Below are 25,374 nucleotides of genomic sequence, written 5' to 3' on the forward strand. Positions count from 1 at the left end.
GGATTATACCATCAGGCATCTCAAACTGCTCCACAAAAAGAGGCAGTTGGTTTGATGTTTTTGTTCCAACCTTTCAAGAGGAAGACAGTTTCACCAGTCAGCTGTCTGTTGAGTCGATTATCAGACTGGTGCTGCTTGTTTGGTCGGAGCAGAACAGCCATGGGTTAACAATAACGTGCGTCTTTGCAAGTGGGATCCACAGAGTTGAGTAAGACCAAGGCAGGTCGACACGCAGTTCAAATCAATGTCTGTGAAATAGGCTTCATGAATTGTTCAATCTGTCTGCAAATGCCCAAATCTACAGAGGTCCCGAGTATACTACAATGATCATAACACAGTACTACATTCAATATATTAATACATGAATCCAATTGCAGTTGGTGTTGATTCAAATAAACATAAAAAAGACGGCGGTGGACGAGTCACAGTCGGTGGAAAAATGAGTTCAATATTTGGGATCTGTCATATAGAGCAGGGGTTCTTCACCTTTTTGATCTCAGGGCCCAGCTTTCCCAGAATAAATGGACCCAGGGCCCATTCAAGTAATAGAACTGATTCGTCACTCTAGATTTCATTTGTGATCAATAATTATATTTAATCTACTTACACATAAACAAACCAAAACCTTCCTGAAATGGCATGAAACCATGTGATCATCGCAAAGATATTTGTCATACAAAAGTCCAACCAGCAGCAGAAGCAGGTGGAAGTCATCAAATTTACTAAAGAAAAAAATAATACACAGGAGGCAAAATGTTGAGAAAACTGAATAAAAATTAAAAAATGTACTGTTGGGGCAGCTGCATCACTTTCTTTATCATTTTTTTCTTTTCAAGAACTTCTCCATGGTTGTTGACTATCACAGCTCTGAAGCTATCAAGTCAATTCAGTGACACACTACTACCACCACATGTGGCTCCTGTATTAAAACCAGGCGTCTCACGGCCCAAAGATGTAAAACAAAAAAAACTTTTTGTGGCCCTCTAGGGGGCGCTCGCGGCCCAACCATGGGCCCCGGCCCTATGGTTAAGAATCACCGATTATAGAGTAATGACAGAGATTAAAAGAGGTGAAGAGTGCAGGCAGGGTGGAATGGTGAGAGTGAAGAGGAGAGCAGAATCAGAAATGAATATATCAGAGGGACAGTGCACGTGTAGCAGTTTGGAGAAAAAGATATGGAGATAAGGCAGATGACAGGAAGAAGATGAAGGAAGAGGTGGAGAAGAAGAATGAAAAGAAACTCTAAACAGGAGGAAGACAAACCTGCTTGAATGGCACAGAATAGGACTTGCATAGTTGTAACTATCAGACCAATCGAACAATGCCTTCTGAATAACTATAACAAATGATCCAATACCACGTAAGAACCTGAACGCAGGTCATGTCAGTGTTTCCAGTCTCATTAAAATTACATGTTTAGTGAGGTTTAGTGAACGAGGAAACATTCCTCACCGCTTGTCATGCACAAAGAGAAGTAACCTACCGTCCATTTTTTACATTTTTTAAAACGATTTCATCTACTTAACATTAATAAATAAACATTAAATGAAGATATATTTCAACATGCACTACGCACAACGCTTCCAAATAGTACAATTAAAAGTACAATCAATAATATGACCAGCTAACTTCACATGCTGTTTTCCAGATCTCATATTTATTCACTTTTTCTGCAGTAGATGGAAAATCCCCCCCCACCAAACCACACAGTCGCATGTGACAGGAAATAACAATTCAAGCCCAAGATTTGTTTATTGTCAATTTCACTATTAAAATCCATAGAAACATAAATAAAGTCCTACTCATTCAACTACCATTATAAATATTTCAGTCCAGAAAATATGGACACAGCAGCAGACAAATTCATGTGATAGAAAACCTTCATTAAATACCTGATCCACAGATAAATTTACATCATTAATTCGATAGCTAATGAATAAACATGGCTTTGGGTCCATGATTGTGCAAAGTCACATTCTAAGAATGGAGAAGCTCAGACTTGTCACCTGAAGAACTTGTCAATTGTGTTGCTAGAAGCCACAACTTTGGCCTTTTTTGCAGGAGCAGAGGAAGAAATGTCCCGTCTGAAAATAAAGAAACATATTTGAACACATTTGCCAAAAAAATCCATATTGTTGTGATGCGAGGGAAAGCGTTACATCACCTTTTAGTTTTGCCTTTGCTTGCCTGCCTCGCCGCAGGAAGGGCTTTGTCTGTAGATGCAAACGCATGTCATGTGATCACAAGACGACAAACTATTACGTTCCAATATTTAGCTTCAACTCAGCCCAATTTCACGTCTGAAATATAAAATTCCAATCTTTGTTTGAAGCGATCGATCTCACCTGCAGCTCTGGGGTTAGAGACTGGTCTCACAGTGGCTGGCGTCTGCAGCTCATGGAGCACTTGCTGGTTCAGACAGAGGTCAACATGGCTGTTGAAGACTGTGAGGTCATCTGTGTTCTGGGTCAGCTGACACACCGGACATATCAGCGCTGGCCGTCCTCCATGATGTGACTGAGGCTTCTGCAAGGTCAGTGCTCCACTGTCATCATTCATTAGCGGCGCTACATTCTGGTCTGAGGTCTCCTCTGGCTGCTTCTGAACCTCCTTTGGCCTGCACTTGTCCATCTGGTCACATTTTAGCTGCCCGTCCTGGAAGTCAGCTTCAGACTCAGAGTCTGAGATCATGTATGGAACGGGCTCACAGCTCTTGTTACTCAGACATCGGTCGATGTGTGCGTTGAAGGCACTGAGGTTGGAGGTCTTCACCTGGCTGAAACACACAGGGCAGGTGTAGCTGCTGGCCGTGGAAGCGCCCAAGCCTGAAGTGGACGCTTGAGGCTCGGGAGGGGGAGGACTCCTACACCGAACAAGACTTGTGCCGTCCTTCTCTGACTCCTCACTTTCAAGAGTGAGAACGGCTGCTGCAGCATCTCTCTCATCATGGTCCTCTTGGCTGCTTCCATTTGCTGTTTGAAGCTGAAGTCTCTTGGCTTGGGCCTTTTGGAAGAAAGACTGTCTTGTCTCATCACTAGCTCCATCAAAAGACTTCTTTCTGGTCCACCTGGGAATCTCTTCCTTAGTCTGCAGTGTCTGAGTGGAGGGATTGACTGCCTGTTCCTCCTCTGATTTCTGCTGCACGTCCTTGGATGTGCCTGCTGAGCTTGGCTTGCCAGACTGGAGGAAGCCAATGATGCTCTTCTGCTGAGCCTTCTTATCATCTCCACTTACAAAGGTTGAGATGCGAACACCTTAAGAAACAACAACCATCAAGCTTGCCCAGCAGGTTAATATATATATATATATATATATATATATATATATATATATATATATATATATATATATATATAAAATGATAATAATATTTTCTCACCCATGAGTCTGAGTCTGAGCAGCTGTGGCTTCTCATTTTCGATCTCAGTCTTCAGTAAATCCTTGGCAACAGCAAAGATCTCATCCGCAGTGGATACAGCGTAGGTCAGCGTCACTGCTCGGGACCTCACCTCGAAGTTCACATTCTTCAGCTTCAGCGTTACCGTTTTACCCTTCAGGAGTTTCAAATAAACATTGTTTTTTTGATTCATACCAAAAGTCTTTGTAACAGTAATGATTTCTACTGTACATGTCAGACAAGCGGGTGACATATTGACGGGACAGATTTAGAAACGGTGCAGCAAAGGGCTTTTGTCAAAATGTGATCATCTCCTGCAGCGACATTTACAGAGCTGACAGAAGCCCCCGCCGTCCACTTAATGGCCTTCTATTCCCTGCAGTTATCAAGATCCATAACACGGCCCAGGCAGGGGGTCATGGCCGAGCAAAGCCTTCGTCTATTGACTGGACCATGGAAGAGGGATGAAGCGTTGTCACGAGGATGAAGAATCAAAGGCGCATGCTGTTTGGTTTAACACCAGACAACATGCGCGATTAAATGCACTTTAACACAGGTTAACACAGAAATACAAGCATCTCTTTCCCACAGATTTGTCATCAGTGACCCTCTCAACATCTTAGCAACAGTGAGGCGACTTAAACTCCATTACCTTCAGCTCTTCCTTCTTCATGTCATCTGCCAAGTCCTGACAGATCTCCCTGCATAAAGTCACCTGCTCGTCTGTGCAGCTCAGTTCTCTAAATGTTCTGCAAAGTAGTGAGTGATGAGACAAGAATCGTGGTGACTGACTGCAGTGGCAAAGCAGGGGACATACCTCTCGGTGCTCATGCTTTTCCTCTCCTCGTGCCTGTTTTAGGAAGCATAACAGTAAATCAATAATAACAATAACAACAATCCTGTTAGAGCGGGTTTAAATTACCTCGCGATGTGCGTGGATCCCAAACCCAGGGAGATGCGCAAGAAATGATGCCACATTGTCTCCGAGAATAACAGAGACAACATGGCCATCTGCTGGCCAAGATGAGAACAGCTGCTGATGTCCAACGCATTCAGCATCTTCTCGCACACCTTCCCGATGCCAGACACCTGGTCGAACACGAACACTTCAAGTCAGATATTTACATACAAGTTCTCACTCACACATTTAGCTTGTCACCAGCACATCGCCAAGAGCTGATGTGCGATCACGTGTTTATGTTTCCACGTTGATAATGCACCGCGCTGTTTATGTTTCCACTTCAACAAAGAGGGCTGTACTTTGCGAACTGGAAGGTTCTGGATGAAGTCCATGACTGCCTCTCGGCTAGGTGCAAGCCTGTATTGGCCGTTGGGCTTGTTCTTGTCACTGCACACCTTAGCCAGCATCATGTTCGGAGCAATGCCTGGATAAAGAAGAACAGTTGGTAAAACATCCGCACAATGAGAAGAACAGACTGAGACATGATCAGTGTATGTTCATCTATATACAGTATTTGGCCAGTCATATTACATACATATATCAAGGAATGACACAGAAATGTTCATTTATTTCTGGTTGTGTGGAGGTGGGGCTTTCGAACACAAAACCATTTTCAAAAATTACATTGTGTCATTTTTTATTTTAGATTCTGCTACAACCATATTAGCTGGTGTTATCAGGATTCCGATGAAAGTAAAGACCTGCACTTGCTGTCAGCTGGGTCTTCTGCTCAATGCGGAAACGCATTTCTCGAACAGCCTCCTCCACAGATGTGCCGAAAACTTCCACAGTGCTGACAGCAGGACCGGTCTCTTCCGAGCCTTGTAATAATGGACCGTCATTTGGGCTGTCATCAAAAAGAACAGGAGAGATACACTCAGCCTTTGGTGAAGACTTCTGGGGGACGTCAGCTGGCTCATCGCCTAAAACAAAAAGTCTGTTAGTGGTCTTGAAAAGTTACATGGATTATTAAAACGAAAGAAAAGCAAGAGTCACCTTTGAATATCATCAGAATTTGTTCATTTTAATAAGTACTTGCCTTTAGCAAGGGAGCTGGAATTGAAGTGATGAGTTCGAGATGACTCAGGCAAGTTCCTCCTCTGCTCCAAATGATCTGTAAAGTCCAGGTAGGCCTCATCCAGACTCATTGGCTGAAAGTGGGGGTCATAGTCTGCAAATATTTCCCGAATCTGACAAAGAAAAAGCAAATTCATGAGGTGTTGCTGGCGTTTTTATGGTCGAATATGTTTTTTTTCTGTTGCTTCTCTCACCTCGTGGCTCACAGCCCGGTATTTATCGAAGTTGGTCGGCACAATAACTAGTTCAGGGCAAAGTTTCTTTGCAATGAAGCCTGGCATGGCAGCTCGGACGCCAAATTTTCTGGCATGGTAGTTGGATGTTGACTGAAAAAAAAATCATGTCATATGCATACTAAATCAACAGCGTGATAGGACATATATAACTGCTAATGTAAGTATATATTCTCCAAAGACACTTGAAGTCTATAACTCTTTTACTATTGAGGATAAAGTTCAGTTTCTCATTTATCCAATCCAAATATCCTTTTGAAGAAGACAAGAACTTACCAGCATGCTCATTGCTCCCACAGCCATCGGCTTATCTTTCAACTCAGGACAGTCTCTCATTTCCACTGCAGCGTAAAAAGCATCCATGTCCACATGCACAATAACACGACTTAGATCACGCGTTTTGTCAAGTTCGGCTACCATCCGTTCTACCTGTTAACACACCAAGGGATAGGTTTCAGTACATCCAACAGTCATGTATGGGTTACAACCGTAATGTCCTACTACCATATGATGTGCTTTCTTTAACTGGTGCTCTGTAATTTGTGCTTTTTGCACCATCATTTTCTCGATTCGCTGGTTCACCTGCTGCTCTCGCTTCATCTCGTTCTCATAAAACCTGGAGCCCTGTGAGGACAAGGTGACACAGTTGATAGTGACGGATGGAATCGGTACATCTATTTCACAGATGGGTGGACCGACAGTAGACACCACGATTTAAGAGCCTTACTGCACAGATACAAAGTTAAAATGTGAACTTCTTCATCTCGGGTTTCACGATAAACAGATGGAAGGTATTATGAAAAGCACTGAGAACATGATTATAGGCCTTTCAATCTCATTAGTATCGACCTTTGATGACTCCATGATGATCTTGTTGATTCTGTCCCTGTCAAGACCCTCCATCCCAGCCTTGTTGTCATTAAGGGCCATTCTGGACAGGAAACCTCCATCTTTCTCAGACACGGTTGAATTTTCCATCTGGAAGAAAGGGCGGTAAACGGCACAAAAACTTTCATTTATGCTGCTCGGACCACATTAAACGCGAAAATAATTGGTCAAAATCTCTCGGAAACGTTGAAAGTAAAAAAATATATATAGTCGTTACTGTAACCTAACTGTGTTATCGCTTGAAATAGGAGGTGTTTCATTGGCATGCCATTAACTTCAGGTCAGTATTTTTGTTTCGGTTGCCTGAGCACTTCCGTATACAGTTGTCAAAAAAAGCGGGACTTCTTCTATTTGAATTAGCGGTCGAGAGCGCCCCCTAGGGTGTCGGAATATACACTACAGACAAAAAAATCATCAACCTGTTTAAACGTCTCATCAGAAACTCATGTGGATTCTATTCACGTTTTATTTCATCCAATCAATATACGTTTTAACAACCATTATATTCATTCAGTTTGTTGTTTTAATCGACAAATAGCTCCCAAATCATGATTAATCCATATACGAAAGGGAAAAGAGAACCAAATGTAAATAGTGTGTGAATATATTTAATATGTTGCTGATCAACTCAGTTTTTAAAAAAGCGTTTTCAAATTGTACAGTCGTATAAAAGATGTAGTTATAAAGTCAACAAGTTCCGGTTTATTTCCAAAATATGAGAAAGTCACATTAGCAAGTGTAGCCTTAATTTCATTGTTAACTTGTTAGAAGATGTAAATAAGAATAACATGTATAAATATATGTTAACATTGTATATATTAGGGATTTTAAAAGTCAATGTTATGCTATTGTCGGAAGTAGTGCGGTAAGGCTGACTCTTGCCTCCATGTAGTCAGCTTGACTAATAATGGCTCCGCCCTCCTTCGACATGATTGACAAGCTAAGACCAGCTACCGCTAACAGAACCGCGGAACTAAACACTGCGATGCAGTCCTGGTCTCGTCCGCAGTGGGTGGAAGTGGCTCCAGGGTTGTAATGCGAAGGCCGTCTTTACCAACTGTGGGTTAAAGACGTCGATCCATGCCGCGCCAGATTTCGTGCTTAGTCACAAGTTGCAAGTTAATATTTGCTAGTTGCGTCGTTTGACAGCTAACGCTAACTAGCCTGCCCTCATTGGCATTCGACGTCAGTTTCAAAACAAAGCCCGCAAAAGCGAGAAGTTGAAGTCCTGCATGCGACACCCGCTGCGGAGCTGGTCGCCAACAGGGAAGTCTGCCGGATATTCGCACTCGTACCCTGCCTTGGCTGCAGAAAGTTTGTGGTGCGTTAGCATTGTCTGGCAGTGTTGCTTGTCCCACTTTGGATTTAAATGTCCGAAAAGAGCTCATCGTCTGGTTCCGATGAGGATGTGGACCCAGAGTCCGGGCAGCATGTGGAGCTGGGAGGCGTTCTCAGCAAGGTAACCCTCCTGGCACTTGTTATTATTCTCACATTGTTGTGTTACTAGCTAATAAAATGTGGGTGTTCTATGTGGCTTACACTTGAAGGATTTACTTGGCAGTAGCTTACTCTCTTTCTTTCCTTAGTTATTAAATGTTTTGCTCTGTTGTTGTGGTATTCACTGTTAGCTAGCAGACACAATATTAACCCTTGGACCTAAAGCATAATCTGTCTTGTGATTCTCCTCAAATCCAAGTAAACATTCTGGATCAACATTACTATTAATATCCCTAATAAAGCATTTTGTATCACAAGCTCCACAGCAACAGAATATATCAGATAATGTTTAGTAACACTTGGACTGGTGTGAAATTTAGGACATGTGATGCTTTAGCATTAGAATGAAAAAATAATACTTGCACAAGTGATGGTCTTGTTAATGCAGTGAACAATATAAACCAGTGTTGTTTGTTGCTTGAAACGTACGCTTCTCTTGCAGTGGACTAACTACATCCATGGATGGCAGGACAGATGGGTGGTGCTTAAGAACAACACCTTGAGCTACTACAAGTCGGAGGATGAACGGGAGTATGGCTGCAGGGGGTCTCTGTGCCTGAGCAAGGCGGTCATTATGGTGAGTAGGTGTTGGGGTCAATCCCTGGGATGCAGAGTTTGCTCATGCGGAGGTTCAGACATACTTAGAGAACACACAACCCTCTCTCTGCCATAGCAATTCAGGAGTCAAGTTACCTCTTCAGTAGTTCCTGAAGTGATCCCTCTAACCTCCCAGCTTTAGATAAAGGGTCAAACATTAACTGGTAATTTGGCTCACATCACAGGCGTGACGAAACCTGCTCAGTAGACTGTGGCGTTTTACTTCTAGTAGCCATTGAAGCACACTCGCGGTAATAATTGCAGAAGATAGACTCGCTCCTTGAGTGGAAAATTAAGCTTCACTACGTGGCTTTGACGTCTGTTCTCTCTCTGCGCAGGCCAGATAAGCTGAAATCACACAACCTTGCTACATACTTTCACCTGAGTTACCTCGGGTCCCTCACTGCACGGCACCAGAAGCCAAGCAGTTGGTTTTATTGCTCACGTTCTCCCTTCAAGTCTGGATGAAAACATAAAGTGTTAAACAAAGACGTAAAGACGTGTAATTGCTCCTCCTGTGTGGCACCTGCCATGGTGCATTTCCTAATTTGAGTGAAATGTTTTAGGTCAATGATTTCAAACCCGTCACGGACTACTGCGTGTGACTCCACTTATCATGAATCAGCACGTTTGTTTCCTGATTTCTCAGTTTCGTTGACTGCGAAACATTTTCACAGTTAGTCATACTGTACCTTTTCTTGTGAAACTCCGTTCAGGAAAACAACTTACCATTGTTTACTAAATCTCCTGGCAGGTTTCAGCCAAGTAACTGGCTTGGTATGCTTTTTTTCTGAGCCTTTGTCCTGCCAATATCACTTGTCTCCCGTTGACAAGAAGCATCACTGCTACACAGTGTGGATCAAAACATTTGTGACCTTGGATGTCCTCCCACAGCATGATGACTAGTCCTCTTATGATGCTGAGGTGGCATTACACCGTTCATCTCTGCCAATCATAGAATTCTGTTACGCCTATGTGCTTTTCCAGCTGTGGGGAGGTCAGCTCAAACGGCAGTGCTAGCTCGAGAAAGGAGAATGTTCTGGGTGGATTAAAGGAGGAACGAAGTTGATTGTAAAGCAGAAATTTATAGACCGTGTCTGATAAAACACGCTTCGGTAGACTGGCTTTTTTTTCCAGCTAGAAACTGCACCGTAGCTGGATACCGCTCAGAAATGGAGGCATTGCATCATCACATTTTCTGACAGCGTGTGTTATCTTTTTTAGGAGGGGCAGTTCTTCAACTCTTACTGACCGAATATGAAATAAAATGAGAGAATATGACGGTGTTAGTCAGTCAGTTTGCTGGGTGTAGAGTGCCTTATTACGAAGTTGCGGTAGCACATGAGTGTCATTCAGCAAACTTAATGAAACCCATGCAACAGGAGGTCATGTCAGCTGACATCCGCAGATTAGCTGCCATGAGGGAGAAGTACAGAAAACATCGGATTCAGCTGTGTCTTTTTTCTGACTCCAATCATTGCGGAGCAGATCACCACTCTGATAAGTGCTGGGGTCAAATTCCAATCACCGAGGAAATGGTGAAATTCCTCGTGCACGTGTTGGGTGGGGTGCATTGTCGTGTGTGGGAGTGAAATAGTTTAAGGATCTGGCCCAATAGTACGGGGTTTGGGTTCTTATGACCTTCGAGTGTTATTGTGTTTGTCTGTTACTGAAGATGCATGACAGCAGAATCCAATTAGAGGTCTTACTATTAAGCAGAGACTTTCCAGTCCCTGATGGAATCCATGTGTGTCATGGTAATTCAACCGGTTCTGCCAACATTCAACTGCTCATGACTTACAACACACTCACAATAGTCTGGTCTCTCAGTCAGAATTCTTGTGGGGTTTTTTTGCAAAACATTGGTAACAAAAAAGAAAATGTATATGCAGGTCTTTGGTTAACATGAACACTGTCCCCTCTCCTCCCCCTCAACCCCCTCCGTATTCTCAGCCTCACGAGTTCGACGAGTGTCGTTTTGACATCAGTGTGAACGACAGTGTTTGGTACCTCCGAGCTGAGGATCCTGAGCACAGACTCCAGTGGATTGAGTCCATCGAGCTGCATAAGGTGAGTTTGGGCTTTTGTCTTTCGTTGGCTGGTCATGCTGTTTAATACTCACGGTACATTTTAGTCCTTCTTTGGAACAAGCCTTTTGACTCAACAAAAAAGTATTTCAAGCTCATATGTGTCGGAGCAGTTAGCTTTTTTGCCTTTTTTACAGTTAATTGAAATGTGACCTTTTTCAGAATGTGCATTACTGATGTGAAAGCTGCTGATGACCTGCTTGAATTTGTGTTGGGTTGCCTAGTTCAATGAATGCATGTGAGAGTCCCTCACGTACTGGGCCACAGTTCCTTATTGTGTAGTTTAAGTTAAAGTTGAATGAAGGTGCACTCAGGGCCGTTTTGAAGAATAAAATTTCAGTTTCTACTGTTTCCTGGCAGCATTAAGAAGGTGACTGATGTTGTGAGCAGGCAGCAACTGTGTCTTGTGCTTCACTGTTCACCTGCCAGGTGGATGCTTGAGATATTTTGTAGTACTGACTCATTGCTTGTGTTCGCGATAAGATCACATCATTTCTTTCTTTTTTTTCCCATTCCAACTTGTGTGCTTTGGGGGATTAAAAAAAGGTCTGCGGGCCAGACGGAGCCCTGGTGCGCTCAACACGGCAAGGGTCTCTAGACTAGTACATGGTTGTTTTCTTATCGCCAGCTGCTACATTACTCTCATATTTCTGCTGTTTAGGTTGAAACGGAGGCCAGCGTGCTCCGCAAAGTAGACACAGAGTTATCTGTTCCGTTGGTCGATATGGGCGTGGCAGCGCAAGGATTCACATGAATGATCACTCAGAGAAACACTCTCTCACTCACTCCTTCACCCAGAGAATGTAAGGAATCTCGAGCTAAGGTGGGGTGGGGGGATTCCCTGTTATCAGAGCCCAGGCAGCTGCTGGTTCGGAAATCCATTCGGTTTTGATTTTGGAATTGTTGCTCTTTGACTGAGATTTGTCAACAAATGTGTCAGTTATCGCAAAATCGCATTCATTTGGTGCCGGCAGCTGACTGCTGGTGAATAGGGAGTCATAAGGTCACGGCACAAGTGTTCTCAGTTCAGCCGGGTGTCAGCAGACCGTGATTGTGCCTGTGGCGCCGAAGATGCTTCTTTTCTTCTTTTTCTCCCACTTGTTGCACACTAAACATAATACTGAATTTATTTATTCATTATAATATACCCTTACGTTTTAGTAGTAGTCAGTGTTAGTTAGTGAAGGAGTTGCCACCACCCATAACAGCAAATGTGGTTGAACATATTTCTTCAAAATTGTTACTTATTTTCTAAGTGATATAAATGCCCCGTACTTCATTTAACAGCACATTATATATTTTGATTTTAGACTAGCTATAAACTGTGAGAACAGAGGAACGGTCTGCCAAAGAACATGTTGATTTACTCATTCAAAACACACAGGTCTGAAAGCTTTTGACGTATTTTTGTGCTGGGCACACAAGTGAAGCTGAAGCTAGCATTCTGTTGCACTGCCCCCTCCAGGCTGATTTCCAAGTCCCCAAATTCTGCTGAGCATTAGTAAAAAGGACCTGTTTTGGATACAGCTGAGTTTTGGCAGGTGTTTTGCAATACAGTACGTATCCCGATTCCGGAGTGGTGAGACGATACATGGTGATATAAGTTGCGCAATATATTGTAATAAGAGCCATCATTTTAAGGTGGAAGTCAAATAATGTAGTACAATATGATGCACATGAAAACAAGTTCATTGTGACTGTTAGATTTTCAGTTAAATTCCGTGCTGCGACAGAGGAGTGAATCACTGAACAACAAAACAATTCCAGTGTACAGAAAGAGAATGTTAGTATTAAACACGTCACAAATGCCGCAGCATATCCAAGTATCTTTGTATTAAATATTAATATATCAAGTCCATATCACGTAATCAAGTATTGCAATATTTGAGCATATTTTCTTACACCCCCTAGTATTGGAGTAACTACACTTGTATTTTGTTTCACGGTTGTGTATCCAAAAGATACATGTCTACTTGAGCTCGTGACATGGCTGTTATTGGCTTTTGCTGAGCAGTAATGATTTTTGTCGTTTCTGAGTCAGACACAAAACTGCTTCGATGGTCGTAATTCTGCAACAATCCAAAACATCCAGACAGCTTTCATAACAAATCTCTTTCTGAAGATGGTTTACTCACACGTTTATACTTCATTCATATGTTCAGCAAACTGAGCCCAGATCTGGACTCAGGTGCTTCTTTTTTGCCAGTGGTGCTGAACACCAGTATAGATCAAAGGCAGAGCCAGTTCTGTTTGGACAGAGCATATCAATATGTCAATCTATCATCGCACACGCGGCTGTTTACGCTACAGCTTTGGACAGACGTCAGTTCTCTACTCTTGGTTACTGCGGTGTGTGTGTTTGTGTGCATGACTTGTGAGAACAGGTATGAATATGACGGCAGTTCAATTGGTCTCATGTGTTTTCTATGTATAAACACATGCTTTATTAACAGCAAGCAAGTGCCAGCCACTCATTATTAACTGAGGTGAGATGTGAAGTCAGTAAAAAGTGAGAATGACTGAAAGCAACCATTTTTAAAGGAGATTTCAAATGAGAAAAGAGCTACTGTTCCACACACACACACTGCCGCACAGCAGATTAGAGCTGACCACGGTGGTTCTGAAGGTCTGTCTAAAGTCCGTCAGACGTGGAGTTGTTATGTATTAAAGGTGGTCAAGGGTTCAGACGGTGTGTCAAATCTTGCTTTTAGCTCGACGTCTTTTCATTCATCGCCCAGTTCTTCTGGAGTCCATAGTCTGATCTGACTTAACAGCTAATACGTCCATGTGACTGTTGAGCGTTATAATCCACTTGTTCAAACAATAAGCCAATATCCCAGTAATACATGCGTTTGTGAATATAAAAGTTAAAAACCGTATTGATATCATGAGTAGGAAATCCTACAATACTTGCTGACTCTGCTGAAAAGTCTCTGCTACTCCACTTAACTTTCAATGTATTTATTCAGGAGACTCGTCCTAGGACTGTTATTACTTGCCTCTAGCAGCTGGAACGCAGGTTTCAAACCCATTAGCAGCGGGTCGAGAGTATTTTAGGGTCATGTTGGGTTGCTGCCCGACAGTGACCCCTGCTGGCTTCAAACACTTTGGCTGCACCATCAACCTTTTACACGTTCGTGACCGTCAGTGCTTCTCTGCTGCCACCCGGAGGACAAACGCAGTATCGCATCCTGTAACACTGCAGAACCTGAAAGCAGTAGCCACTTTAATACAGCGGAGGAAATACATCATTAATATTAATGTGCTGGTTCATTGAATTGATTTTTTGATGCCTACATTTGGTTTGTAAAGTCATTTTGATGTACCAGGTTTCTGAGTTTAATGAGATCTTTTCAATAAATGTATATGTGGATTTAGTACTGGAATATTACTGAACTATTATTAATGCAGCTGTGGTTATGTTGATGTGGGACGATAAAGAGCATTAAAGTATGTATTAAAGTCATTGCTAAAATACATTATGTCTGCAATGATGCAGTCGGTTGATAAAAACTAGATAAATGACTCCTCCTGAAGTCCCACTTTTGTACTGATTTCATAACACTGTGTTGTTTTCCCGGTCTGCAGTGTTGTTGTGTGGGTTTGTCGGTGATGTGAGAAGTCATGCTAAGTGCAGGGACTTTAAGTGCGCCTCTTGAATTATGCATTTTGAAATCGCTTGTTCTCACAGCAACCAAAATCAACAGAGACACGCAAAACACTCCATCGTGCCACAGACTCTTCCACTGGTCCTGTTCAGAGGGGTGTTGCGTTTGGGGAAACCCCTTCTCGACTCCTGCGGTTACATGTGGCGGGGTGCTGATGCTGCGGCCCCGCTGCTGAGGCAGATCAATCTTCACTAGTGTGTTTATTAAATCAGACCAGGGAACGAAGAGAGGAGACTTGTATGTGGAGCCCAACATCCCTTCAATGTTTTTCCTCGCTCCTAATTCTCCGCCTCCCTTTCTGTCTGTCATAATGGAGTGTAGGCTGATTCAGTCGCCCACTCTTTTGATATTTTTCACTTTTATTTCTCAGCAGCCTTAATGAATTCACACTCACGCTATCTCACTCTCATGCACTTGCTGGGCTGCCTGATCTGTGATGGATTCCGGACCTAAAAATGGGCAGGTTGTAAGGGTTTTTACGTGTCCCGGTGTGCGTTCAAGTGCGTCTTGAAGATGTGTGTCCGAGAGGATGAGCTAACCCGAAGCTAAACGGAGTGTTCCTCTGGGCTCAGACCTGCTTCCGGGAGCAGGCAGCGTCTGCATCTCTTCTGGCTGCAGCAGATCGAATGGCTTTTCCTCCTTTACTGCCGCTCGCGCTGACTTGATGCGCTCAGCTGAGGCTGTTTCATTCTTCCCTCCTCCTCCTCCTCATCTTCTGTCTAGTTTCTTAGAGAGGTGTTGTCCCGGAGGTACTGGATTGAAGCCTTGTATTAGTGAGAGAGTTGGGGATCATCTGGGACATGTTGGGGCCAGCGAACCGACAGGACTGCAGCAGTGTCCTGCTCTGCTTTGGCTGCTGGAATGGCAGAAGGGTGGGCCGACTTGACGCTGGCATGCTGCTTGCTTATTGTCACTGTTGTCATTCATTACTGAGCACCGGCTGTGTGATGATTAATTACTGTGCTCGCTCGCCTTTTTGCTGTGCAGCAGAAACTGAATTCATTACTCGTCATTTATCCTGGTCCCAATGTTACAGCTACAATACTTAAGCTTTTTTAAAGTTCCAAATGTCTGTTCCAGAGCTATATAACTCCTATAACTTCATTTGTTTTGATAAATGTTTATCTCCAGCGTTGTCTCATACATGTGACTATGTGGATCTTGCATCATATTATAAATAATGTCCTACATAGTTTGCGAATTTTGGCTACAGTGAAACCAGTGATCTTAGACTGATCTCTGAATGTCTGCACTCTACCTAAACATGTTGCTGTCACTCTACATTCTAAATCAAAGTTTTCTTTTCTAAACTACGTCCAGGTTTACTGGAGCGGTGTCACAGAGAATCCATGTGAAGTCTGGTTGGTAGTGTGGGTTGTTTTTTGCGGACATAAACAAATAAATTGATAAGCTTTTGTCAAAAACAAGAGGTTATACCTTTTCGATCCATCATCATGAATGAGCCAGGATGCTTTGTCACTGTGTATCTGAGGATTTTTTATTTGCTCCTGATTCCTGTTTCCACTTCCAGCTGAATCTTTATATAAGTTATTTCTAATGTGGCTTGCTGGTCTTCTGTGGGCGCAACCGTCTATTTGTCATAGTTGGTGTCTCTCAGCAGACTGTTTGTGTAGGTGCGGGTCTCACTGTGGTCCAGCTCAACATTACTCAGCGCTGCAGTCTGCCACATTGATCTCACATTCTCTTTTATTCTCTTGCAGACGGATAATAGATTTCATTTGCACCCTGGTGCTTTCATCCCTCTCCTGTCTTTCTTGCTTTATTCCTCAAGGTTTACCAAAGTTGTCTATTATATTCCTGCCTGTCTCACTCTTTTCTATACTGTTTGCAGGCGGAGTCTGGTTATGGATCAGAGACCAGTCTGAGACGTCATGGTTCCATGTTGTCCCTCACCTCCGCAGCCAGTGCCTTGTCTGCCACCTCCACTTCCTCCTTCAAGGTACAAATTTATATCCCATCTATATACCATCTGCCTTAGTCGGAATATTATGAAGTAACATCCTTTGACATCCATGTCTCACCTCAGAAGGGTCACAGGTTGTGTGAGAAACTGGCAGAAATGGAGACATTTCGGGACATCCTTTGCAGACAAGTGGACACGCTCCAGAAGTACTTTGACTCCTGTGCTGACGCCGTCTCCAAGGACGAGTTTCACAGAGACAAAGGTGGGATTATGAATTGAGAGTTGAAGATCGGTCACTAGGGCTGCAACAACTGGTCGACGTAGTCAACTGTTAAATTAGTCTGGTGGACTAGTCGTGACATCATCATTCTCTTCTGCAGCAAGAGGAGGCCGCATGACCACTGTGAGCACAAAACATTGAAAGTATGGGACCATATTCAGAAAAGGCACATTCAAGGACACATTCAAGTTTGAGTCATTAAAATTCAAATATAAATAGGTGGTTTATTGATTAAATAATTGTGTTTTTCAAACTTTCAAGTCGTGGCGCACTTTGTTCATTGAAAAAAATTCCGAGGCTCACCACCAACAGTACCTCGGCCAAAAGACCCTTTTCATTTGTAAAAAGCTTTAGCTCCTAACAGTCAGTGATTTTGGCATGTTATTTGCTGAAACTGCATAAAATGAAATGGCATAAAATGCATTCATTTCAAGATGTGTTTATTTTAAATAACTGAAGTCTTTGGCACGACTTGGATCTAGTTTGGAGAATTTCCAGACATATCTTCAACATTCTTTGCCTCAACTTGCTTCTCAACAACAATGATTCTTTCTCTCTTCTCATTTTTGAGCGCATGTATTTGTTTCTGCATTGTGTTTTTAGCCCACTTTTAAACCACGAAACAAACTTTCACAGTCTACGAGTGTCAATAAAGTGTTGAAGTGAGACGTCATGTTAGCCGTTAGCTCTGTGGCGCAGACCGTCTTCGCCGCTGTGAGTCTGATGAGGAGCAGTTCCATCATTCTGTCGTGGAGGTGTGTGGTCAAGTTAGAGGTGCATCAGGTTAAAAAACAACTCAAAGTTGTGCATTAGACTGGCTTCTTCTCTGTGAGTGTGTGTGGAAGTGGAACATTGCACGCAACACTGAACGCTGTGAGTGATGGACGAGTAGCGTTATCATAGATCTGTAGTGTATAGAGAGAATGAGACCGAATACCTGTCCTCTCCTCATGTTGGTAGGTCGTCATGAATGTCCCTGCTCAGCCTCTCTGATCGGTTGTGACAGACATTTTTTACATTTTTTGCAATAGATAAGTCGTTTACCAAGCTTATCTCACAGCAGCTAACGCAAATTGAAACCAAACTTATCTGCAGTGATAGTTTTTTTTGTTGTATTTTCTGTGTATGCGTACATGTAAGAATTGTGTTCTGTTCCCAAAGGAACGTGTGGATTATTTATGCTGTGTCTGTACAACAAATCAAAATGAAAAATCAAATGTCGTATCTGATCTTATTAGTTGTTCAGTTGGTTTGTTATCATAAATTACATTGTATAAAGGTCCCCATGTTAATGAATAACGCATGTTTTTCTCAGTAGTGGAGGAAGACGAAGACGAGTTCCCTTCCACTTCAAGAACAGATGGTGAATATAATCACAACAACAACGGCAGCAAGGAGAAACGTGAGTTTCCTCCAGCAGCCGCCGATTTCATTTGGCATCACTGGTCCCCTAAATGTGTCTCCCCGGCTCCGCCAGTGTTTTCCCCCGCCAGTCCCAAAGGCATCAACGGAATCGACTTCAAGGGGGAGGCCATCACCTTCAAGGCCACCACGGCAGGAATCCTGTCCACGCTGTCACACTGCATCGAGCTGATGGTCAAGCGAGAAGACAGCTGGCAGAAGAGGCTGGACAAGGTACAAGCTTGAAGTCACGTGAGGCGTGGCTGAGGCGTGTCATCGGAGGTGCAGCAGACATTCATGTGGATTTGCTTCACAGCTGGTTTTGACTATGCCTCCGCCTAGTTGCCGTATTTATTTAGAAAAAAAAGAACAGGTTGGATGAGATTCAAAGATTCAAATAGCCAGCTCACCAAACACTCCTAGATTTGACTGTCTTTAAATCCGTCATTGTCCTTTTGCTCTGAAGGCTTCACTGTGTTTGCCTTGTAGCATTTGCTTAGCGCTGTATACATGAGGTGAGCAGGAGGGCGGAGAGTTTCCAACAGGGAAGCATCCAGCTCAGCCTCTTTTATTATCTTCCTAAACCCGTTGATAAACAGCCCGCCGCGTCATAAAGGCCTGCTGAGCAGTTTGCCTCTGCGCAGGTATGCTCTTCCCTCCTCGCGTCGCCAAACCTGTTCCTCCGTTTTCCTCCCTGCTTGTGAATGCCTGCTTGCCCAACCCTAAAACCTGCACGAGCCCAGAGGAAGTGCTCTCAGTGCGTGGAGCTGCTAAGCCGAAACAAAACTCGTCTCGCCGGTGAGATTTAGCGGCTGATGAGGAGGAACCAGCGAGAGCCGGCCCGTGGACGAACCTGACACTGAGCTAAACAGCAGCTTCTTTTCCTGTCGGATTTAAGAAGAGAATGACGACAAACAGGCTGAGTTTGTGGAAGTCTTCGCACCACGGGAAGTCGAAGGCGCTAAAGTGCCAGTCTCAGCGATGGATACCTTTACAAACATGCAGCGTCTTCTTTACAGTAGGTCTCCCTCTTGGTGTCGGCCGCCACTGCTGACAACTCCTTTCTACACTTGTGTGACAACTGCTTTGCTTCAGTCTGGATCCGACCTGAGTTTCGGTGCTCCATATGGAAATGGTGTCAGTGCCAGTACATTCTTTACTCAGGGCTACCGCTGAAGATACTCTTGTGTTTTGCTGTATTTGCTCGGGCTGTGTCAATAAGAGGCCACATTTGCTCTTTCTGGTTTTCTGAAAGATCAACCACAATCTTGAATTGAGGAGAGCGGTGAGGTTTCTGCTCAGTTGCCTGGTGGGGATGTGAGGGAAGGTGGAACCTGTTTGATTGATGAAGTGTAGGCCGACTGGAGCTCTTTTGTTTCTCTTCATTGAAACTATTATTCCTTTGACGTATTAAGTGGTTGACAAAGTTCAACTGAGAATTCAACCTTTGAGAAAAGAAGTGTCTGGTTTGCTTGTCGTTATTCGTCAGGTTATATACTGATTCTTTTAGCTCATAAAACCATCCGGAAATCTTGCCTTGCGTGTTCCAGTAGACGCAGCTGCTCGCATTGTTTATTGCTTTTTTTGTTATGAGTTCAATGTGTTCATTCAGTTTTCACTCTCTGTCTCGATATTTTGATGATTCCAAGAAGAGCGTTTCAGCGACTCACACTGGCTGAGAAAAATAGATTCATATGAACTTTGGGAATTCTCAGGTTTCAATAACTCATATTTCTCACACACTAAAGCACAAAGTGTGAGAACTTGGTTTTCAGTTTTTATCAAAGAGAAAAAAGCGTTTGTGTAGAATGAAATTCATCTGTCTGTGCGTCCTTTGGGCAACAGATAAACATCATAATTCAATTTTCCTGATGCTAACTATGCTCATGAATATGCATGTAAACGCTGACATCATCCGTTTTTAATCCAGTGACTGTTTTCAATTTTTTTCTTTGACTTTTTAAGTTTTTTCTTTTTAAGACTGAAGCAGCGGTTCTGGTTCTTTTTCTAAATATTGAGTGAGAGACAAGTCTGCTTTCTAGTTTCCAGACGAGCTCATGAGCTCTGCTTGCTAGAAAGCCACCAACAAAGCTTGAACATGTTGTCCTTTTAACTGATATTGCAAGGTCCTGTGGGCTGGATTTCAACCCCCCAGTCTTGTGATAAAGGGTCCCTAATCTCATAACATAATCTGTGGATTAGCAGTTATTTAGAATAGAGCGAGTTTGGGAGGTTTCGGGAGCACTGTTTACATACAGAGACTGATACTTATACGTTGCCCAACTGACGTCACTGTCACACTGTGTGTGTGAGTGCAGGAGCTGGAGAAGAGGAGGAGGGTGGAAGATGCCTACAAGTCTGCCATGAACGAACTCAAGAAGAAGTCCCACTATGGAGGACCGGACTATGAGGCAAGAAGAGAGCTTGTAGTCTTTGTGTATTCCACTTGATGCGACAGTTTTGCTCCTCACTCAGGAGGGACCGAACAGCCTTATCAACGAGGATGAGTTCTTCGACGCTGTGGAGGCGGCGCTGGACAGACAGGATAAAATAGAAGAGCAGGTGAGCTGTGAAACTCTCCAGGGTTCCGTGACCCAGAAAAATGATCTTCTTTTAAGTCATCATTTTATTATCTACCTTCCATACTACGTACAGTGTAGAACTAAATTGTTCATTGAGGTGCTAATATCATCTGCAAAAGAAAAATCTGAAAAATATATAAAAATATCTGAATCCAATGTAAGATGGAATAAAGCATCTGTTTCACTTAAAAATATTTTTCTTGTTCTACAATTTATTTTATGCTCATTTCCATATCAATTTATATCCAACGCTTTCTTACAAATCATTTTTCTGTTTTTCTGTGTTCATGAAGATTATTTTTTAGCGCTGACATACAAATGTTCCTCAATGAACCAGCAGTTCTGGTACTGGTCCTGTTGTGCAGTCAGTTATATATGGGAAAAGAAGTCAGCTTTTGAAGGACATATGAGTGAAGAGAAAAAAGTATTCTAAGGGAAAGAAATGTACCATGATGATGCCAGGATCAGAAAAATGTGTGAAAAATGAATGGAAAAATGCTTGAATTTGAGACAGGGACACACTAAAGAGTTGCAGGAAAGAAACAAAAATCTTGTCAACAAAATGGGAAATGACTCACCTCTCTCTCTGAAAGTGAAGAAAAAGATGGGTTGAAAATTTAGAAATGGATTGATAAAAATAAACATAAAAATAAAGGTCCCTGCCCTTGGTTGATCAAGTCTTGAACTGTAGCACGTGTGGTGAGACGCTAACATGCAGATGTTCTGTCTCTGGATCCAGTCGGAGAAGGCCAGAATACCCCGGCTGACCCCTGCTCCTCCCGGAGACGTCTACTCCTCCGTCGGCTCGCACCGTTTTGCTGCCAAGGTAAGCGTGGTTCTCTGGGAGGCCGCCGTCTTTCCGCCCGCTGCTCCTCCGCCTCACTGCCGATCATTGTGGTAACCCCAAAACGCTCCAGCTGATGATTGTCTTCAACGTGTTCTGCTTTGGTGCTTCTCTCCTCCTCTGGTGTCCTCCTCTGGTGGCCTTCAGACCCATAGCTTTTCCTCCTCCCTCTCCTCCGTGGAGCTTGTCAGTGCCTCAGACGACATTCACAGATTCAGCACACAGGTACAGTCTCCCAGCAGCGAGCGCTCACCTCAACCACCTTCTCTGGTTGATGCTTTCCTTTCCCTCATGTTGGATCACTCCAGCCACGAGCTTGTGTTCACATCTGTGGTGTGAAAGCTCCGCACTCACACCTCCTCGTCTTGTCTTTCACTCTCCCTTTGTTGAGCACCTTTATAGCAGCCTTCTGAGCCCTAAATGCAGAGGAGAATCACCTGTTTGTCCCTTCAGGTGGAGGACATGGTCCAGAACCACATGACGTACTCGCTTCAGGACGTCGGCGGCGATGCCAACTGGCAGCTGGTCATCGAGGAGGGCGAGATGAAGGTGAGAAGCCAGCTGGTCCGTGGTTTAGATGTAGTTCACACCAGAGCTCTCCAACTCTCAGGTCTACCGGAGGGAGGTGGAGGAGAACGGCATCGTGCTGGACCCTCTCAAAGCCACGCACTCGGTCAAAGGTGTGACGGGTCACGAGGTCTGTCACTACTTCTGGGACACGTCGGTGCGAATGGACTGGGAGAGTAAGTGTGACCCGAGCAGGCGAGGTCCCTGACATTCACCTGGGACTGACTGATGTCTTGATCCTCAGCTACTATTGAAAACTTCAACGTGGTGGAGACGCTGTCGGACAACGCTGTCATCGTGTACCAGACGCACAAGGTAAGCTCGCAACACTTCGCTCCTCTGAAACTCTTGGTTCACTTCCTGTCTGCCGCAGAGGGTGTGGCCAGCCTCCCAGAGGGACGTCCTGTATCTGTCAGCCATCCGGAAGATCCTGGCCACCAACGAAAACGACCCGGACACATGGCTGGTCTGCAACTTCTCTGTGGACCACGACAACGCTGCTGTAAGTTTCCTGCTTCTTCTGATCAGCAATTGTGCAGAGGTAGATCTTCAGCTTATTGTCTGATGATGTGGCTCGTGTGTTGGGGGAGTCAGTCATCCGAGGATCTTCTCTGACTTGATGTGATCCTGTATGGCCTCGGGTCAGGTGCTTCAGCAAGCTTCGAATCCTGTTGATCTATTGATGCTAAGTGGAGGGAGACTGTGTTTGGCTTTCATTAGCTGTGTTGACTGTGTGTGGTTGCAGCCCTCCAACCGCTGCGTCCGAGCCAAAATCAACGTGGCCATGATCTGCCAGACCCTGGTCAGTCCACCAGAGGGCGACAAAGAGATCAGCCGAGACAACATCCTGTGTAAAATCACTTACGTGGCCAATGGTGAGTCCTTCTAAAAAAAATAAAAATAAAAAACACAGCGGTTTATGAGCGGGTCAAAGGTCACTGCAGCATCTTGTCTGAACCCCAGACGTGAGCAGCAGAATGTTTTGACCTTTGATGATGAAGTGAGAACAGCATGAGGCTTGACATGTCAACAATAACAATGTTGGAGGTGCTGGTTCTCAGTGACATAACAGTGGCTGTGACGCGAACGTGCTACAGGTTTGACCAGTGTGGCTTCACCCCTCCGCCCTTCTCTCTCTCTGTGTGTGCAGTGAATCCGGGCGGCTGGGCTCCGGCGTCCGTCCTGAGAGCCGTCGCCAAGAGAGAATACCCCAAGTTCCTCAAGCGCTTCACCACCTACGTCCAGGAGAAAACGGCTGGGAAGCCCATCCTCTTCTGAATGTTCCCACCAGGCGGTCAAGGCGACCAACAACTACTTTATCTTTCGGTTCTGCGCTCGCGGACATCACGGCCCGCCTGCCGCCACGTCATGAAGAATCCTCCAGCGGCTTCATCTCATCAGTATTCTCAAATGTCTGAACACGCGAAGTCGCTGGTTTGTGTGTAAATTTCCCCCCTGCTTTTTTTTGTAAATTGTTTTGTACATTTCTAATGATAATTCACTTTCTGGGTTGAATTTGTGTTGCGGCTGCTGCTAAAGTACCGACGCTAGGAGGACGGCGGACCTCTCCTCTCCTCTCTCTTGCCTTCTGCTGGGGTCTCATGGGGCTTTCACACTTTTCTACTGTCCACTGTTGTACAGCAGCTTCCTGTGGGACCACCGTCACCATTCCTGTTTACTAACGCGCCAGCCAGCGAGAGGGAGGAATGTGAATCGACTGTTAAACGCTTGAATTCTCACCACGGTGGACGAATCTGAAGAGCTTTTGCTATAAATGATGCATGGACGACGATATTTTCCAGAACTATTTTGCTATCTGTGACGTCACGACTTTGATGGATGCTGTGTTTTTACCCAATTCTGAAACTCGGATTTTTAGCAAGCGCTAACAACGTGCGCTCCCAGCTCAAGAGTGGTGTCACTACAAGCGGACACTTCGAGGATGCCTTACGCACCAGGAGGATCCGACCTGAATCCTGGTCCCACTACTGTACAGACACCAGACGTGCATTCAGTAACACAGTGTGTTGGAGGGAGGGTCAGCATTTCACCTCATCGTACCTCAATTCTGCGTTTAGTTTCGTCGACAGATGTCAGGTGTTTTGCAATCACTAGATCTTCTCTTTGGTCAGATCAGCGAGCAAATCAAGAAACCGACTTTAGATTTTGATATTTTGTCATCTACATACACACTTTGTATATTTCTAAGTTGTACATCAGAAGTGTTATTATTTGCACTAAATGTAATGCCATATGACAATGTTCTGTAAATTAAAATTGCTACACGTCAAACAGCAGTTCCTGCTTCTTTTATCTCAATGCACAACTACATTTGATGCACTTCATTCAGAGGCTGAGAATGTTAAGAAACTAAACCGGTGGTGAGAGGAAAATTGCTGCGAACAGGGAATTATGCATAAAATGGAGTGAAATAAGGCGGAAGTGTTCAGTTCATTGAATTGGTTGAATGGCGTGAGTCAAAGCGCAGGCTGACGCAGCACTGGCTGTTTAATGTGATTCGTTCTCTGTGAAAGCAATTTAACGAAGTTCGCCTAAAGTACTTTCAGCGTTGGAGTTCCATCCACTCATTCGAAAAGACGCGAAGCGCATGTTATTTGCGGTCACTCGTTGGAGCGTTGCGGTCCGGAAGTGACGACACGTTGTGTCAGTTGTGACTAAATGGAGTGTGGCGATTGGTTAAACTTGACGTGCTGATTTTCTCGTCTTGTTCAGTGTAAAAAACCGGGATCATTTTTTTTGTGGATTATATTAAAGTACTCGGTTTTCTTATAGCTTATAATTACATATTTCAACTTCTAAAGACTTAGTATCCCATTTATTTCAAACCTTGTTTGAACTGTTTTTGTCAGGTGAGTCAGCTGTGGCCTGTGTCAGCTGACTCACCTGATTGGTTGGTTGGATCACAAACCTGCACTTGAAGGTCCGACTTGAGACCCCGGATGTATGATACTTTTCTGTGTTATTTTTCTTCTCCCTTCAGGGGTGGCCACAGTGGATCATCTTCCTCCACCTCACCCTGTCCTCTGCTTCCTCTTCTCTCAAACCTACAAACCTCATGTCCTCCTTCACCACCTCCATCAATCTCCTCTTTGGCCTTCCTCTCCACCTTCTGCCTGGCAGTTCCAACCTCAACATCTTCCTACCAATGTACTGGCTCTCTCTCCTCTGTACATGTCCGAACCATCTCCATCTAGCCTCTCTGACTTTGTCTCCTAAACACCTGACATGTGCTGTCCCTCTGATCTACTGCTTCCTGATCCTATCCATCCTGCTCACTCCCAGAGAGAAGCTCAGCATCTTCATCTCTGCTACCTTCAGCTCTGCCTCCTGTCTTTTCCTCAGTGCCACTG

The 25,374-nt window shown here is 44.1% G+C and overlaps 2 protein-coding genes across 4 annotated transcripts; one reads left to right on the plus strand and one right to left on the minus strand.

Moving 5' to 3' along the window:
- Positions 1-957: 957 nt before the first annotated feature.
- Positions 958-6,882, minus strand: polk (polymerase (DNA directed) kappa). Its single transcript, XM_053870507.1, has 15 exons — positions 6,785-6,882; positions 6,518-6,646; positions 6,173-6,292; positions 5,945-6,097; positions 5,630-5,761; positions 5,398-5,548; positions 5,060-5,281; positions 4,658-4,782; positions 4,320-4,486; positions 4,215-4,247; positions 4,050-4,146; positions 3,380-3,551; positions 2,346-3,254; positions 2,165-2,213; positions 958-2,084 (listed from the first exon to the last, which is right to left on the minus strand). The coding sequence occupies exons 2-15, from the start codon at positions 6,644-6,646 to the stop codon at positions 2,003-2,005; spliced, it is 2,541 nt and encodes an 846-aa protein (XP_053726482.1). The 5' UTR covers positions 6,785-6,882; the 3' UTR covers positions 958-2,002.
- Positions 6,571-24,306, plus strand: LOC128762328 (ceramide transfer protein-like). Of its 3 annotated transcripts, none has more exons than XM_053870508.1 (17): positions 6,571-8,015; positions 8,496-8,630; positions 10,604-10,720; positions 16,258-16,365; positions 16,453-16,591; positions 17,925-18,011; positions 18,087-18,244; positions 20,329-20,421; positions 20,486-20,572; positions 21,332-21,418; positions 21,584-21,661; positions 21,890-21,985; positions 22,047-22,179; positions 22,248-22,318; positions 22,377-22,505; positions 22,749-22,878; positions 23,154-24,306. In XM_053870508.1, exons 1-17 carry the CDS (start codon positions 7,926-7,928, stop codon positions 23,279-23,281), a joined length of 1,866 nt encoding a protein of 621 aa, XP_053726483.1. In that variant the 5' UTR covers positions 6,571-7,925; the 3' UTR covers positions 23,282-24,306. The 3 variants fall into 3 exon arrangements, with proteins under 3 accessions (XP_053726483.1, XP_053726484.1, XP_053726485.1); XM_053870509.1 differs by having other exon boundaries at positions 6,572-8,015; positions 17,928-18,011; XM_053870510.1 differs by lacking the exon at positions 21,584-21,661 and having other exon boundaries at positions 6,572-8,015.
- The last annotated feature ends 1,068 nt before the right edge of the window (positions 24,307-25,374 follow it).

The sequence above is a fragment of the Synchiropus splendidus genome, chromosome 7 (genome assembly GCF_027744825.2).
Source record: "Synchiropus splendidus isolate RoL2022-P1 chromosome 7, RoL_Sspl_1.0, whole genome shotgun sequence".
Taxonomy (NCBI): Eukaryota; Metazoa; Chordata; class Actinopteri; order Syngnathiformes; family Callionymidae; genus Synchiropus; species Synchiropus splendidus.